This window comes from Pseudophryne corroboree, chromosome 5 (genome assembly GCF_028390025.1).
Source record: "Pseudophryne corroboree isolate aPseCor3 chromosome 5, aPseCor3.hap2, whole genome shotgun sequence".
Taxonomy (NCBI): Eukaryota; Metazoa; Chordata; class Amphibia; order Anura; family Myobatrachidae; genus Pseudophryne; species Pseudophryne corroboree.
The window spans coordinates 185384925-185402845 of record NC_086448.1 but is presented as its reverse complement, the minus strand read 5'-3'; the positions used below and the strand labels follow the sequence as shown (position 1 = coordinate 185402845).

General features: G+C 43.4%; 1 protein-coding gene across 6 annotated transcripts in view; it reads left to right on the top strand.

The window, feature by feature from the left end:
- DIP2C (disco interacting protein 2 homolog C) overlaps window positions 1-17921 on the top strand; it is an 820289-nt gene that overhangs the window by 514364 nt on the left and 288004 nt on the right. For all 6 annotated transcript variants that reach the window (XM_063921929.1, XM_063921931.1, XM_063921928.1 and 3 more), the window contains 4 exons: window positions 9489-9612; window positions 10078-10187; window positions 12010-12112; window positions 13546-13610. In XM_063921929.1, the coding sequence (XP_063777999.1) occupies window positions 9489-9612; window positions 10078-10187; window positions 12010-12112; window positions 13546-13610 (402 nt within the window). The remainder of the gene's footprint in view (window positions 1-9488; window positions 9613-10077; window positions 10188-12009; window positions 12113-13545; window positions 13611-17921) is intronic.

Genomic DNA, 17921 nt, shown 5'->3' with positions numbered 1-17921 from the left:
CTCTAGATCCCCTGGACCCAAATGGTGAAATCACTAAGGGGTTAGGGGTGATGTGGGGAAAAGACTGTCCTGAAGACTGGTTCCAGTCAAGATGGTGTGTAGGGACATGGAAATGCAGGACCAGCATAAAGTTTGGGAGAGAAACACATATTCTAGCAAGTCCATGTATTACGGATCCTGGCTGGGTGTATCGCTTTTCCTCCTGATCCTGCTCGGTCTGCTGGCCACCCTTATGTGCTTCGTGTATTACCGTATTGGGGGATAAGTAGCTGTTATCCAAATATACTCCACACTATCCGCTCGTTTAAACCTTTAGGGTGGATCGTGTTGAGTCCATAGATCCAGGATGCCTCCTTGCGGAGTAACAGTCCATCACGATCGCCCCCCCGTATATCCTTAGGGACGTGGTCAATGATGATATGCTTGAGATCTGCCAAGGAGTGTCCGGCCTCAAAAAAGTGTCTGGCCACCGGTTGTTCGGAGGGAGTACCCTTGATGGCAGACTTGATCGCCGAGCGATGTAGGGCCATGCGTTCTCTTAAAGTTCTAATTGTCTTCCCTACATAACAAAGATTGCAGGGACAGACAATGAGGTAGATGATATGCGTGGTAGTACACGTAACTACGTGTTTGATGGTAATTTGTTTATCCATGAGTGGGACTGCGAAAGAAGGTCCAACGATCATATGGCTGCAAGTGGTACATCCCAGGCAGCGGTAACAGCCTGGTTTTTTTGAAAGAAATGTCTCCTTGGAAGGCTTGGAGAAATGAGAGATATCTGTATGAACTACGAGGTCTTTGATATTTCGACCCCTCCTGTAGCACATCATTGGAGAGGTATGTTTGAAGGGAAGGGACGCATCTGTAGAGACTATGGGCCAAAGGGCTCGGTTGGCTCTATTCAGGATAGGACTAGAGGTGTCGAAAGACGTGGTCCATGGGATCCTGTCTGTCAATGAACGAGGAGTAGGCCTTAAAAGTTCATCACGTGACAGCTGTAGCATCTCCCTCTTTGTTTGGACCAGAGTTGTTTTATTATATCCCCTTTGTGTAAATTTGATGACCATCTTGTCCAGTTCCTGCTCCAACTTGTCTGGTTGATTACAAATGCGCACTGTTCTTAGCATTTGGGATCTAGGTAACCCCCGTTTGAGGGAGTGTGGGTGATGGCTGTTGGCCCGCAAGAGGGTGTTCTTATCCGTAGGTTTACTGTATATGTTGGTTAAGAGTTTCCCACAACTCAGAGACACCAGGACGTCCAGATAATTTATGGAGGTCGAGGACCACTGGAAGGTGATCCTGATGGGGGAGGGTCTGATGTTAATGGATTCCAGTAGCCGTTTGAGTGCCGTCTCACCTCCGGTCCACAAGATGAAGATATCATCAATGTATCTGGTGAACAACGCTATAGACTGGGCTACCACGGGATCTTGAAAAAACATGGATACCTCCTCTTGTAACATATACACGTTGGCATAGGAAGGTGCCACGTTACTCCCCATGGCACAACCTGTCTTCTGTTGGTAAAACTTGCCATCGAAGAGGAAGAAATTCCTTGTTAAGGTAAGCTCCAATAGGGTCATAAACAAGTCGAGGTCCACTTCGCTCATAGCTTCTTTGCGTAGAAAAGACCTCATTGCATTTAGACCCCCTTCGTGGGGTATACTGGTGTAGAGACTACAGATATCTATTGTACACAACAGTGATCCCTCTGGAACTGTGCCGACGGCATCTAGAAGCAAAAGAAAAGATGTGGTGTCTTTCAAACATCTCGGTTGTTTCAAAATGAGTGGCTGAAGCACACAGTCCAGAAACTGAGAAATCGGTTGATACAAGGATTGACGTGCGGATATAATCGGACGGCCAGGGGGTTTGGTAAGATCCTTATGAATTTTGGGGACTGTAAAAAAGATAGGGACCCTGGGAAAGTCCTGAATGAGGGCTTTAAGGATCTTGTCCGATAATAAGCCTCGAGAATGGGCTCTGGCTAGGAGTGTATCCAGTTCCTCTTTGTATTGACAAGAAGGATCTGTGTCCAGTTGGTAGTAGGTATTAGGATCCGATAGTTGGGCCAGGATCTCTGTTTTGTAGTATATCATGTCCAATACTACGATTCCGCCCCCCTTGTCCGCAGGACGTATAATCACGTCAGAGTAGGATCCCAGGTCCTTAAGTGCCGACCACTGCTGTTTGGATAAGTTGTGGTGTTGTTGCTGCGAAGCCTTAGTGTATTTATCCATGGACTCATCTACTAGCCGAATGTAGGACTTGATAGAGGCATTGGTTGATGAAGGGTCAAACACCGATTTGCTCCTTTTGTTGAGGAAAGGTTGGAAGACAGCTGGTACTTGAGGGGTGGAGGTGGAGGGGGGATGTGTGGAGAAAAATTCTTGTCTCCTCAATTTTCTGGAAAACTGGTACAAATCGATCTTCCAATCCAATTCTTTATGTTGATTGGTAGGGACAAAGGACAAGCCATTGCCCAAAACTTCCAGTTCAGTGGGAGTAAGAATACGCTTGGATAAATTGTAAACTAAGTTTTGTTCTTTGCTGCCCGATCGAACGAGTCGCGTGTTCTGGCCACCCCTGCGGGTGGTCGACCTCTTCCTCTGGAAGCCGAAGCGGCGGTTGCCCCTAAAGGGACCGATGGAATATCTTGTGCTCCATCTGAGTCACCTATCGCGAACTCGCTGTCACTGTTGGACGATGCTCCAGATCGTAGCTTATTCTCCCGACGTCTACGCCACCCCTGTTTAGGTTTAGACTGGGTCCCGTGTAGGCTTCCTGGGTTCCCCCCCATCAGCCAACGGTGTACCCTGTTGGAATCATAATCCTCCTGATCTGATCAAGTTCAAGCAGAATAAGCTCCGGATCGTTCAGGAGGATTATGATTCCAACAGGGTACACCGTTGGCTGATGGGGGGGAACCCAGGAAGCCTACACGGGACCCAGTCTAAACCTAAACAGGGGTGGCGTAGACGTCGGGAGAATAAGCCACGATCTGGAGCATCGTCCAACAGTGACAGCGAGTTCGCGATAGGTGACTCAGATGGAGCACAAGATATTCCATCGGTCCCTTTAGGGGCAACCGCCGCTTCGGCTTCCAGAGGAAGAGGTCGACCACCCGCAGGGGTGGCCAGAACACGCGACTCGTTCGATCGGGCAGCAAAGAACAAAACTTAGTTTACAATTTATCCAAGCGTATTCTTACTCCCACTGAACTGGAAGTTTTGGGCAATGGCTTGTCCTTTGTCCCTACCAATCAACATAAAGAATTGGATTGGAAGATCGATTTGTACCAGTTTTCCAGAAAATTGAGGAGACAAGAATTTTTCTCCACACATCCCCCCTCCACCTCCACCCCTCAAGTACCAGCTGTCTTCCAACCTTTCCTCAACAAAAGGAGCAAATCGGTGTTTGACCCTTCATCAACCAATGCCTCTATCAAGTCCTACATTCGGCTAGTAGATGAGTCCATGGATAAATACACTAAGGCTTCGCAGCAACAACACCACAACTTATCCAAACAGCAGTGGTCGGCACTTAAGGACCTGGGATCCTACTCTGACGTGATTATACGTCCTGCGGACAAGGGGGGCGGAATCGTAGTATTGGACATGATATACTACAAAACAGAGATCCTGGCCCAACTATCGGATCCTAATACCTACTACCAACTGGACACAGATCCTTCTTGTCAATACAAAGAGGAACTGGATACACTCCTAGCCAGAGCCCATTCTCGAGGCTTATTATCGGACAAGATCCTTAAAGCCCTCATTCAGGACTTTCCCAGGGTCCCTATCTTTTTTACAGTCCCCAAAATTCATAAGGATCTTACCAAACCCCCTGGCCGTCCGATTATATCCGCACGTCAATCCTTGTATCAACCGATTTCTCAGTTTCTGGACTGTGTGCTTCAGCCACTCATTTTGAAACAACCGAGATGTTTGAAAGACACCACATCTTTTCTTTTGCTTCTAGATGCCGTCGGCACAGTTCCAGAGGGATCACTGTTGTGTACAATAGATATCTGTAGTCTCTACACCAGTATACCCCACGAAGGGGGTCTAAATGCAATGAGGTCTTTTCTACGCAAAGAAGCTATGAGCGAAGTGGACCTCGACTTGTTTATGACCCTATTGGAGCTTACCTTAACAAGGAATTTCTTCCTCTTCGATGGCAAGTTTTACCAACAGAAGACAGGTTGTGCCATGGGGAGTAACGTGGCACCTTCCTATGCCAACGTGTATATGTTACAAGAGGAGGTATCCATGTTTTTTCAAGATCCCGTGGTAGCCCAGTCTATAGCGTTGTTCACCAGATACATTGATGATATCTTCATCTTGTGGACCGGAGGTGAGACGGCACTCAAACGGCTACTGGAATCCATTAACATCAGACCCTCCCCCATCAGGATCACCTTCCAGTGGTCCTCGACCTCCATAAATTATCTGGACGTCCTGGTGTCTCTGAGTTGTGGGAAACTCTTAACCAACATATACAGTAAACCTACGGATAAGAACACCCTCTTGCGGGCCAACAGCCATCACCCACGCTCCCTCAAACGGGGGTTACCTAGATCCCAAATGCTAAGAACAGTGCGCATTTGTAATCAACCAGACAAGTTGGAGCAGGAACTGGACAAGATGGTCATCAAATTTACACAAAGGGGATATAATAAAACAACTCTGGTCCAAACAAAGAGGGAGATGCTACAGCTGTCACGTGATGAACTTTTAAGGCCTACTCCTCGTTCATTGACAGACAGGATCCCATGGACCACGTCTTTCGACACCTCTAGTCCTATCCTGAATAGAGCCAACCGAGCCCTTTGGCCCATAGTCTCTACAGATGCGTCCCTTCCCTTCAAACATACCTCTCCAATGATGTGCTACAGGAGGGGTCGAAATATCAAAGACCTCGTAGTTCATACAGATATCTCTCATTTCTCCAAGCCTTCCAAGGAGACATTTCTTTCAAAAAACCAGGCTGTTACCGCTGCCTGGGATGTACCACTTGCAGCCATATGATCGTTGGACCTTCTTTCGCAGTCCCACTCATGGATAAACAAATTACCATCAAACACGTAGTTACGTGTACTACCACGCATATCATCTACCTCATTGTCTGTCCCTGCAATCTTTGTTATGTAGGGAAGACAATTAGAACTTTAAGAGAACGCATGGCCCTACATCGCTCGGCGATCAAGTCTGCCATCAAGGGTACTCCCTCCGAACAACCGGTGGCCAGACACTTTTTTGAGGCCGGACACTCCTTGGCAGATCTCAAGCATATCATCATTGACCACGTCCCTAAGGATATACGGGGGGGCGATCGTGATGGACTGTTACTCCGCAAGGAGGCATCCTGGATCTATGGACTCAACACGATCCACCCTAAAGGTTTAAACGAGCGGATAGTGTGGAGTATATTTGGATAACAGCTACTTATCCCCCAATACGGTAATACACGAAGCACATAAGGGTGGCCAGCAGATCGAGCAGGATCAGGAGGAAAAGCGATACACCCAGCCAGGATCCGTAATACATGGACTTGCTAGAATATGTGTTTCTCTCCCAAACTTTATGCTGGTCCTGCCTTTCCATGTCCCTACACACCATCTTGACTGGAACCAGTCTTCAGGACAGTCTTTTCCCCACATCACCCCTAACCCCTTAGTGATTTCACCATTTGGGTCCAGGGGATCTAGAGGAGCCATCCTTATAGGACACACTGCCTATGGTGCTAGGTCACAGTTTCATTTACACTAGTACTCGACTACACTCCTTTCCCCTCTGATCCCGCTATCTGTATACAAGTTCTATCTCCTGCATGTAAGGCTTTCAGGGGTTAAAGGGACCACTGGTGCTTCATTGTCACACTTTATTTACACCATCACTGCACGTTTTAGCCAGTCACCATGTTCTAGTACATGGCGCTATGTTTCATGTCCCTCTTCTTCTCCCGTTCCCCAGTCTCCGGCCGGCGGGTACAGCGTCAGTGTTGCCAGGTTACGGACGTCCGCGCACAGCAGTGTCGTCACGGCAGGTCATCTCCAGGCGCTCCCCTCACGCCGGACATTGGAGCTCGGGACAGAATGCACGGGGGTCTTGGCGGGCTTTTCTTCTTTAAAGGTGAGTGGGTTTCTTTCTTTCATTCTTGTCTCTACCGCATCTTGAGGAAGGGGTTAAAATCCCCGAAACGTCGATGCCATGATGTATTGCATTTAATACAGCTATTTTTTTCAAAACGACCCAGAGTGCCGCAGTCCTTCTTCTTCTATTTTGATGTGCATACTTTCTGAGGGCACCGGGGCATTGTACAACTCTTTATACCAAGGGAGTGCCGGGCTGTTGTTACCAATATATATATATATATATATATATATAAAATATGTGACTACCATTGTCATGTCACCCTTTTGTACCTGTCAATCTTCAGCACTGTCGACCTTTCATCTGCTGATGGACCATATTAACTGTTGACCAATACATTGTCATTCTATCACCTGGATACCAGTAGGCACGTTATATTCCAAAGTTGTTTTATTAAAGATTGCCAATGTACAACATATCTAGCGATAATTACATTTCTATATAGTGCATATACGTATTTGCAGATAACATCATAACACAGACTGATGGCTCTTGGAATAGAGAGTAAATGCACCGCTTCCTAATGCGGAGAGATAATGCTGTGTAAGAAACCTCACTTTAACTCATGTAGGAAATAAATATTGTTATTACTAACAATTCACTTTTGGATATGAGGCTACGTCAGTGTTTCCCAAAGTATGTCCTCAAAGGTATCCGATCTCTAGGTCGACCACACTTAGGTCGACCACTATTGGTCGACATGCATTAGGTTGACATGGTTTCTAGGTCAACATGGTTACTAGATAGATATGACAAAAGGTCGACATGAGTTTTTCACAATTTTTTTAACTTTTTCATACTTTACGATCCACGTGGACTACAATTGGGAACGGTAACCTTGGCGAGCCATGCGAGGTGACACGGTGCACTAATTAGGGTTCCCGGTCACTCTACAAAGAAAACAACACCATTAAAAAAAAAAAAAACCTCATGTCGACCTTGTTCATGTCAACATAATGCTTGTGTATACCTATTTCAGGTGTCAACTTAGTCTTTGTCGACTAATAGTGGTCGACCTAGACACTGTCGACCTAAGTGTGGTCGACCCTTTGAACCGGGTGGTCTTCAGTATGCCGAATGTCGGGATCCCGGCGCCGGAATCCCGACACCCGGCATACCGACAGCTATTCTCCCTCGTGGGGGTCCACGACCCCCCTGGAGGAAGAATAAAATAGTGTGGGGCGCGTAGCGCGCCACCGTGCCCGCAGCGTGGCGAGCACAGGGCGCCCGCAAAGGCCTCCTTAGCGCTCGCCACGCTGTCGGTATGCTGGCGGTCGGGCTCCCGGCGCCGGTATGCTAGTCGCCGGGAGCCCGAGCGCCGGCATACCGTACTACACCACTATGAACCACACCCGTTCTCAAAGCCACCTTACAGTCCGGGTTTTAAAGTTCTCCATACCTGAGCCTTAGGGTTTCATGTGTCAAGCAATGAAAAGAGTGGAGAAATTGCCCATAGAAATCAATCAGCTTCTATCTACACTCACTTCATTGAATGTGCATCCTTAAAACCTGAACTGTAGGAGATCTTGAGGACTGAATTTGGGAAACGCTGGGCTAAGCTGACTGACACGTCTGATATAGATGAAATAGTTTAGCTTGTTTGGTAATCATTGTTTGACTACTGCCTTCTGGTAGAAATACATTGTTCAGTAAAGCGGTTTATAATGTACTGACCTGTATGAAATCTTTACTCAGATAAGTAAATTGTCTGTCACACACCCCTACAATTTCCTGTGCGAATTTAGAGGCCTTAACAGTCACCCAGAACAGTTTTGCCACGTATGATGAGGGTCACATTTTTTTATTCCTAACTGCTGTAGGGGAATGTAAATTCTGACTTTTCACCAATGATGTAATCATATGATTAAGAATAATTCGCAGATTATAATATATCATTTAAAAATGTGTGCTGATTTCCATTTTAATAATGTTAGAGCAACCTGAAGTATATTACATGCCAGAGTTGATGTAGTTTGTGTTACTAAGGGTGTGTACACACGGTGAGATATTTTCTTTCGATTTTGACTATATAATCAAAATCGCATGAAAAGTTAGTGCAGATCCCGATTCGATCCCGATGTGCGGTCCCGCCAGGTCGGCATCACAAGAAAAGATAGACTGTGCAGGCAAGTCAATCCTTGCTAGATCGGTGTACTATCTAGTTCATCTCACATGTCAATGACATCTCACATAAGCCAAAATCTCACATAAGCCAAAATCGTAAGCACACATAGTCCATATCTCAAAATAAGTTAGTCAAAATCGGTGGTGCTGGGCTCCGAGGAGTTCAAGGGAAATTGCAAGTGAAAATCGGGCATAGCAAGGATATCACCGTGTGTACACACCCTAAGTAGGATCTAAGTGGTGGTCTGCTAGAATGTCTATAAATGTGCGTAAATAGCTCGTATATCCCGTACAGAGTAAAATTGTTTTTGTAATTAGAGGAAGTTCAAAACTATAGATTTGCCAATTTGGAAAATCTGTTTCTGTTGCCTCTTTATACCTGTTGGTTAGTGAACTCTCTCTAATGCAGACACTATAACTAGACTGCATATTCCTGAGTAAGGTGCCCGGAGGATAATATGCAATATGGGCAAGCACGTGACCATATTCAGAGACTTAAATAGTGTTATCTATGAAAAGTGATCAGAATCTGATTTATCTCAGCTATAATATTTATTTGTGCTTTAAAGCAGCAGCCGTTCTAGATGATCTGGAATCTAGAGGATTTCTAAGACTGACTTTATGGATTGTTTGTGCTAAAATCACAATTGAAACCAAGCTGGAAAAGTAGATGTATCAGAGATGCGTATGTGTATCTATTTTTATGCCACAGATTCATAAAGTCGCTGTACATCACATATCTGTGGAATTAGCTTTACTTTCATTCCTCCCAGCTCAGCTTGGCGCTGCGGGGCTGACAGAAGTCTCAGTCTCCTCATAGACATGTAGCCTGCAGCTGAGGAGATGACTAACTGCGAGATTATTTAAAAATATGCATCTTGCAGCAGAGAGACACGCTCGCTCCAATTTGTCATTGTAGTTTCCTACAGTGTAACAGTGCGGAGGAGCCGAATGTGTTTTGATAAGCATCATCATCCTTAGAATGGTATAATGACCAAAATAGGACGAAAAAGAGCCTTTTACAGTACATGTATATGTCCAGAGTTGGAATATTGCATATATATATATATATATATATATGTATATTTATGTGTGTGTATATGTGTATATATATATATATATATATATATTTGTGTGAAAAGTGATTGTGCATTATACTGTCATTTGTTCCAGTGTCATAATGTTGGATGTTCTCTCCTTAATCAGGATGCAGGAAGCCAGCAGATTGGTTTTTTGTTAGGAAGCTGTGGTGTTACCGTGGCCTTGACTAGTGATGCCTGCCATAAAGGACTGCCAAAGAGTCCGACCGGGGAGATTCCACAGTTTAAAGGTGGGGACCCATTATGATCATGTGACTGGGATCATCCATTAGCTTTATGATAACAGTGTTACAAAACTATTCTCTGTAGCATCTGATTTGGATACCTCAGATGATCACTGTAATTGTGTTTTTATCCAGGCAGCTCAGTCATATTTGGGACATCCGTGAAAGATTATAAAACAATATGTGACGATGATTTCTGTTAAGATATGATGAATATAATCCTATCCCTTCCCAACCCCTTCTCTCCATCTTTGTTTTTCCTTTATTCTCATTTATTTACTGTTCCAGTTTCACACTGTATGGCTATATTCCCCAACCCTCATATCTTGTTATGATTATTCAGTGCACTATTTACTTGCTGCTGCGTATGCTTTTACTGTGATATTTGGTGTTTGTCCATGCTTTTGCTATAAATAAAGATTGTATAAAATATGATCAATTAATGTTCCTGTTTTAATTTTTTTTTTTAAGGTTGGCCAAAACTGCTTTGGTTTGTCACAGAATCAAAACACCTGTCCAAACCTCCTCGTGATTGGTTTCCACATATCAAGGATGCAAACAACGATACTGCCTATATAGAGGTGTGTACCTGTCCCAGCCTCACCGGATTCTGCTGTGCTCTAAGGGTTGCTTGCAGTGTTGGTGATTGCGAGTCGGATTCAGAGTGGCTGTGTTTGCATGATACATCGGAAGCCTGATTTATTACCTTATGACAATGTGAGGATCTTGTTTGGCTTCAAGCGGAAAGCTGCTGTTCCCACTGTTTTCCTGTACAGTGTCGCATTATTAGTATCGGCAAGAGATCCCTCTGAAACAGGCTTTCCTTACCCGTACACACAATTCAGAATAGCATGGATTTCAAGCTACTTGCCCACAGAACAGAACAGCTCCATGTTATTGCTGTGTCTGCACCCAGTTATCGCCCTTAAAATGCCCATTTCACGGAAAGACAGATCCAGCAGAGATCAGACTGACTCAGAGTAGACAGTGTTACGCCAAAAAGGTGTATATTTGCATCTACGCTTGCACTGTATATTGACACTCGCTGTTTGTGTCTGTGCACAGAGATCCATCTCACAATCAGATGCAGTGTGTGTACATGGGTTGTGCATTTATCCTTTGCAGACCTTATTAAACATAATTCATTGACTTTCCAGTTCCTTATTAAGCAAAAGCATAGATAAACATTCTTGTTTTCACAATATCACCTCCAGTCCTTAAAGATTTGAATGGCGTTCAGTTAATTAATGTAAAAATGAAGATTTCAGATATTTTACAAATATTTTATTTATAGTACTTAGGGGTTATTCAGAGATCTGCGTCCATCTACTCACATGCTAGGGGCCACACAGCACAGGGCAAGGGCGCACAGCATGTGTATGGTGCCGCCCTGCGATGACTTTGCAATTTAGTTGCGAACACATCGATTAGAGGTTGACCCCTGCGTGGCAGGCGGTCCGACACCATTTTTTTTTCTCGGAGCGACTATGTGACATTATGCAACCGCCCTGAAAACGGTCCGTACGTGCCTGCGTTGTTCGGACACCGCCCATTAAATGCTTCATCAGCGCCCCATCAACAGCTACCGCTGTCATTCACCTTGTCTTGTGGCAGCATCCTTCTGGGATGCGGCCGCATGGTGAAAGGTCACGCACGCGCACTATAGAGGCTGTGCATGCGCAAATCCCCTGGATGCGGCCATGCATGTGAACGTGTGGCTGCGTCCAGGTTTGAATAGACCCCTTAGACCGCTGTTATCTTAAAGCTAAAATGTAAAAAATAAAATTAAAAATAACAACGTTTTCAGAAGACAAAAAACTTTTTTTTAAAGACAATATTTTGTAAATCTGACGCTAACCAGGACATAACACTTTACTCACTGTAGTGGCTGTTGAGTCAAAACTTCACACAATGGTGATGATAGCGGCAATTTGTATAGTATATGAATGGCTTGCGTCAAGTATAATGTAGGACCTCTGTCTTTTGCATTTTTTACCAAGATTACTGTACTGCATGTTCTTTTTTCAGAATATGTGCCTCATAATTCACTAATAGTGTACTAAGTATTTAGGATTAGCATAGCACATTAAGATTCATACTTTAAGAAAAAGTTGCATGGCGCCCTTTGGGGCTGCTGAAAGTTCATCTTGAAAAGGTGGTGTGCTGGGGAAAAGGATAGCGTGGGAGGACACAGCACAACGGGCCCATTCTCTGGCCAGCAGTAGGCAGATTAAGGACATATACTGTATGCCTGGTTGCTGGTAACTGTATAATGGTGCTGTGTCTTTCAGATTGTATCATGTGGGTACAACACCCTTTTTGTGTTTGGTTTTGTTCTTTTTTTTTTAATAAACTTATGATTTTCTCAGAATGCTATAATTTGTTTTTTTGTGTCTTCCCTAGTACAAAACGTGTAAAGATGGCAGCGTGCTGGGAGTGACTGTGACCAGAATTGCCCTCCTCACACATTGCCAAGCTCTGACACAAGCCTGTGGCTACACAGAAGGTGAGGATGGCACATGGGAAATACAGTAATATTCTAGCACATGATAGCGTTCCTGGTATCCGTAATGCTGTGAGAAGAAGCATTAAATAGTATGTATATAGAACAATATAGACCTTGAGTAAACGTTATGGGTTTATTTACCAAGACTTCAAATCATGGGAACCTGAAGACTACTTACAGGAGATTAGTAAAGACAGGCATGAGAGGAAGAGTGCCTCGGAGGCTAATGCCAATTTCTCTGTGTACTGTGTTAATTGGAGTTCTGTGCTAATTAGAGATAACATCGAGAAAGATTCTAATTTTGCCTAAGTAAATCATACCCTATTTAAAAACTGTGACCTGTATTAAAATACTGCAAGCTTGTAAAAGTCTGTAATTTTCTGCATTGTTTGCATCACTAGTATTTATTTCTTACTCTTTTTACCAGCTAATTTGTATTTATATCGGAACTTTTAGATCATTTTAGCTAATGTATGTTGTACAGTATTTTTAAAACTTTAGTTATTGTTATATATTTAACTGCTAAATAATTTCAGTTATTTCATGCTTTTCACATATGACAATAAAAGAAAAGTCCCCTGTACGTAGTATGTCAGGACATATATTATTGCACTAGTCAAGTCTAATAAGTATTTTAAGTAACTGTATAGTCATTACGTTTTTTTATACTTGTAGAATACCCATAGAATGACAGCAGCTTTGGGAAAACAATGAAATATAGTGGTTACAAATTGTTATCTCACAGAATTCTTTAGACATGAAGAAGAGAAGTTAATACTTTTATATGCTGAAGATGTCTTCTGATGTTATTTATTTATTACCAATTATTTGTATAGCGCACACATATTCAGCAGCGCTTTACAGAGATAATAAATGTGAATAAGCCCCAGTGGAGTTTACAATCTATTTTCCCTACCACAGGTACACACACACACACACACACACACACACACACACACACACACACACACACAATTAACCTACCAGTATATTTTTGGATTGTGGGAGGAAACCGGAGTACCCGGAGGAAACCCACACAAGCACGGGGAGAATATGTAAACTACACCCGGTTAGGGCCATGGTGGGAATTGAATCCATGATGTCAGTGCTGTGAAGCAGTAATGCTAACCATTATACCATCTGTGCTGCCCCAAGTTGCAAGTCTCTAGGTGGCATTGAAACAAAAGCTTGTTCGGATGTGTTACATATAGATGATGCTTTACATAAATATCGGATGATGTTTTACATATCAGAGAGTTTCATGTGGATCTAAGAAGTATAAGTAGAAGAGTAAGAAAGTTGTACAAAAAGTGGCATTCAATGGTTCTCCCCCGGGCCAGTAAATGACTTCTCCTTCCTTGTATTTTAAAATATTTTTCCTATTTCTATTTCTAATAAAAAAATTATTAAAAACTTGTTGTTTCTCCATATAGCTGAAACCATTGTGAACGTGTTGGATTTCAAGAAAGACGTGGGTCTGTGGCATGGAATCTTAACGGTATGTTTAAATTCATATGCAAACCTCGCCTTACTGCAGCTGGGTCTTTTTATGCTAGTTTTACATTCGTAAATGGTATATTACGTTGTATTGTGCTTTAGGTCATGACATTTGTATACGGTCTTATGCTGCATGTTTGTTAATACAAAATATGCCTGTTTACAGTAATACAGATATGTCCTCATACATCATTTTAGTGTCCGGTGTCATTTTTGCCAAACGTGCATCTTAGTCACAACTAGGACACTTGAGGAGACTGTGCTGATTAATTTGTTATATAACACTCGTATATATCTGAGTGCGACTGAGTCTCTGAATCTGCTTCGATGCAGTGGCGGCAGCTTTTTTGTATGCCAAGTTCATTGTGCGTCATATGCTCAGTCACACACATTATACAAGTGTTCCAAATCAGGACAGTCTCCTGGAGCTTCCAAGTTGCATTGCTTTGCTACATTTTCAGCAAAAAAACCCTCCTATAATTAGCAGAGTTTGACAGGAGCTGTCAGCTCACTTGCGCCAGGTGTCTCACACGGCGTATTGAGGAATGTTGTTTGTGGTCACATCTGTAAGTCTATTCAGTGGCTGATCATAGGTAGTAGAATCTGGTCTACAGACAAGTTGGACCTGTATAGAACTAGTTGCTTTCAGTAATGTGTTGGTGGAAAGGTAAAACAATGTAACTTTCTGCTATTCAGCAATGTTCTAGGAAAACCTGTCTGAGGATGGGTATACATTAGGATGACCTGCAACCGGGACGATGGTCGGGGCGATTTCCATTCGCCCCACATAATGACAGATTGCCGGCACACACTAGCCCGATTTAATGAACGTCGGAACAAATCTTGTTCTAGCCTTCATTACACGGCATCGGGTCACATGCGATATTTTCTAGTTGCCCGTGCAGGAGAGCCAACTGGAAGATGTTGCATGGGATCCGCGAGAGCGCATGATGTAGATGATTTGTCTTGCCTATATAGCAAATCGTGCCGACATCGTGCAAATGTGTACCCACCCTTAGGTGTGTAGTGTACACCCCACTGACAGGAGCAAGGAGAAGACCATGGGCCTCATTTAGGAACCTTAGCAAATATGTGTCCACTGTGCATTTACTTTAGCCTTGTGGAAGCATACTGTATGTGCACTTCCACATACAGGGTAATGAGAACTCCTCCTGTAGTTTCGCCCTCTGTACCTAGGTTATCGGATTCTGGATCAGGCTTTTACATTTTTCTCCTATAATATGACTTGTTTCTGCGTGGAACTGTCTAACATTTCACTATTATATCTTTGGATGTTTTCATTACATTGCTAGAAATGTCACTAGATACCAGTATTAAAGACACCTTTATACTGGTATCTATCTATAATCTCATTGTATAAAGAAGGAGTAGTCAATGTTTGGCACTCCAGCTGTTGTTAAACTACACATCTAAGCATGCACTGCTACAGTTTTGCTGTTAAGGCATTCTAAAATTGTGGTAGAGCATGCTGGGATGTGTAGGAGCTGAAGTGCCATACACTATGCCCCAGGTATTGAACAACGCACAGAGGGCCTGCAACGGCAGCGATCGCAGTCTGAAGCCCTTTCAGGCGCACTGCGACCCGTAGCGTGGCGGGTAGCCGTCTGCTAATGCAGCTAGGCTGCACAGGTAGGGAGCTACTTGGCTGGTGCGAAAGCATCACCACCGTGCGATGCTTTCACACCCGTGCAGGGGAAGTAGGGCCTGACAGGCCCTGTGCTGGGCGTCCCCCCGCATGTCAGAGAAACGCACATCTACGATCAGATCTGTATCACCGCCAGAGTCTTCATCACTTAAGTGGGCATGTAAAAATCAAGTCTTTGCCTGAAGGAGGGTTTTGTCCCCTGACCTTCTCCATTCCTTAAATCACAATTAATATTTTATTCCTGTATCTGTATTCCTGCCAAGCACGCAGTCTTAATGCAGAGAGACTTTCACTTCCCATGAAAACAGCACATTAGTGCAAAACTAAAGACTGCATACATCACAGCGCTAACACTGCACCATGGAAGCGCAGTTTTATAAATAATCTATCACATTGGAAAAGCTTTCTTTCTTTCTTTCTTTCAAAAAAAATTATGGGATTGTCAGGGATGGCAATTTTACCATTGCACAGAATGGTTGTTTGCCCGTCGTCCTCATCTTGTACACAATAAGATGCATGGTAATTGCAGCGGTTATGCAGCCCCCACTGCAGGGGATCAGAAATGACTTTTTAGATCTTAGCAGTCTTTATTGTGCATTGTCATGACAATTTGCTTTGTCATGCTGCAAGATGAGATGTCCATGGTGAGTAAATTGAAGTCTCTTTGCAGGGGCTCATTCTGCAAACAGAAGTCTCAATAGCACCTGGTATACTGCATTTGTGTGGTTACTTACATCTTTTCTTCCACAAAGAGTCTTTTAAAAGCATATGAAGCTGACAGTAATCCCTGATTTCAGGACTACATCAGTGTGTTTGCTTGCCACTATGCTTTAACAATAACCGTCCACTAAAAAACCAGACTAGTGATTCATGTACCAATTACTTCATTATCCCGTACACCTGCCTTTATCTTTACACAAAGCACACACTGTGCGACATCTAATGCATCTGTCTGAGATCATTTTCCACCCCACTCCACTTAGGTAGTTCTATGAATAAAACTTTTATGTAACATCAACATTGTGTGGTAATTGCATAGTGTTTGTATTTTTACTGAATATTGCTAATTTCCAGGTTCACTTCACTTAAAGGGATATTAAGCTGTTCTATGATGTGTGTTCTCTGTATTGCAACAATAATCTTTAAGATACAAGATTACTCCACCTAAAACTATATATTTAGTTTTGAGTGGACTTTGTCATAAATATGACATAAATGAAAGTGGAAAACCTGGCCTGTGTTCCATCAATCCTCACATCCACTGGTCTCTTGATGCTTGTAATGATCCCAGCATGACTCCCTCTATCTGTCCAGGATAAGGCTGACGTTGTTCAATGTCCTAGTTGTCCTAGTGGTATCAATACATTTGCTTCCTCATAAGGGTCTTGTTTATCTAGAAATAAATAATTGTTGTGTCAGTTGTTTGTTAAGAATTATGGGGCCAATGTAGAGGTGCTCGCAAGCCAGACACAATTGCCCTTGCACTGTGCGTATGGAATTAAATGTGGCTATGCCATTCAGCCGCAAGTGCAGTTGCAGATGACTCTGGCTCACATGTTGATGTATGAGCTCCGCTACGGAGCATGTGCAGTGTCAAAAAATCGCAACATTCTCCAAACAACTACTTGCATGAAGCTCAGCATCATCCCCTGTATATCTGATTCATTCATAAGACATGTACAACTGTGATCCTTAAAAAGCAGATAGTTCTCTTATCTTTGCCGGCAAATTAACTGCATCCTGTTTACTCATTAAGTTGTGCCTTAATCAGGCAGAATGTCACTTATTTACACATATTGTTTGTAAGACAGGGGCAGGCCATTATGACCCCGGGATCCCGGTCTCCAGAATGGCGGTGGGGGGGGGGGAGCACAAGTGCAACGAAGCCCCTTACAGGCTCGCTGCGCTCGCCACACAATGGATTCAGTGGCACACTGTGCTCACCACAGGTTCTATTAGTCCCTGTTAGTTGGCATGCCGACTGTCAGGCTGTCCAGTGCTCAGGATTCCAGTGTTGTTATAGTGACCGGTGCTCTCCCGACCACCGGTCACATAACTACATCCCATAGTAATAATTATAATAATAATTTTTAAAAACGGAACTACACAACATCGGTGTCAACTACATGCATGGGCTCTATTACCTAGACTGGTAAGGCACTTGCCACTAGTAGTTCCATCCTAACTTTCTGAGTACCAAATGTAAATTATTCCCATCTACCACCATCTTGTCCTAGAAACTTGACAGCTACAGTAGGCGGAATCACAACTGTAGTTACTGTAATTAGATATATTTTTTACATTTTAATCTTTTGTATTTTCTGTATAACTGATTCCTGGATTAAATTACCCCATACCTGTATAGGCTTTTAAAGATTGACATAGTTTAGTTGATAGTGCCCTTACACCTTTATTTCCATTTTTCAAACACTTCCCCTATATGACAAGAAATCTGCATCATTAAAGGCAAATCAGGCAGAGACAGGAACTTTCAACGCTGCACTCTAAAACTGCCAGAGTGGACTTTATAATCTCATGTTTCCATCTAATTAGTGTACAGAAATGTATTCCAAGTAGATGCTTGAAGGTGACTTGGATGCTAGAACACCCAGAGGGCACTTGTGTTGCTATGAAGCACGCAGCGAA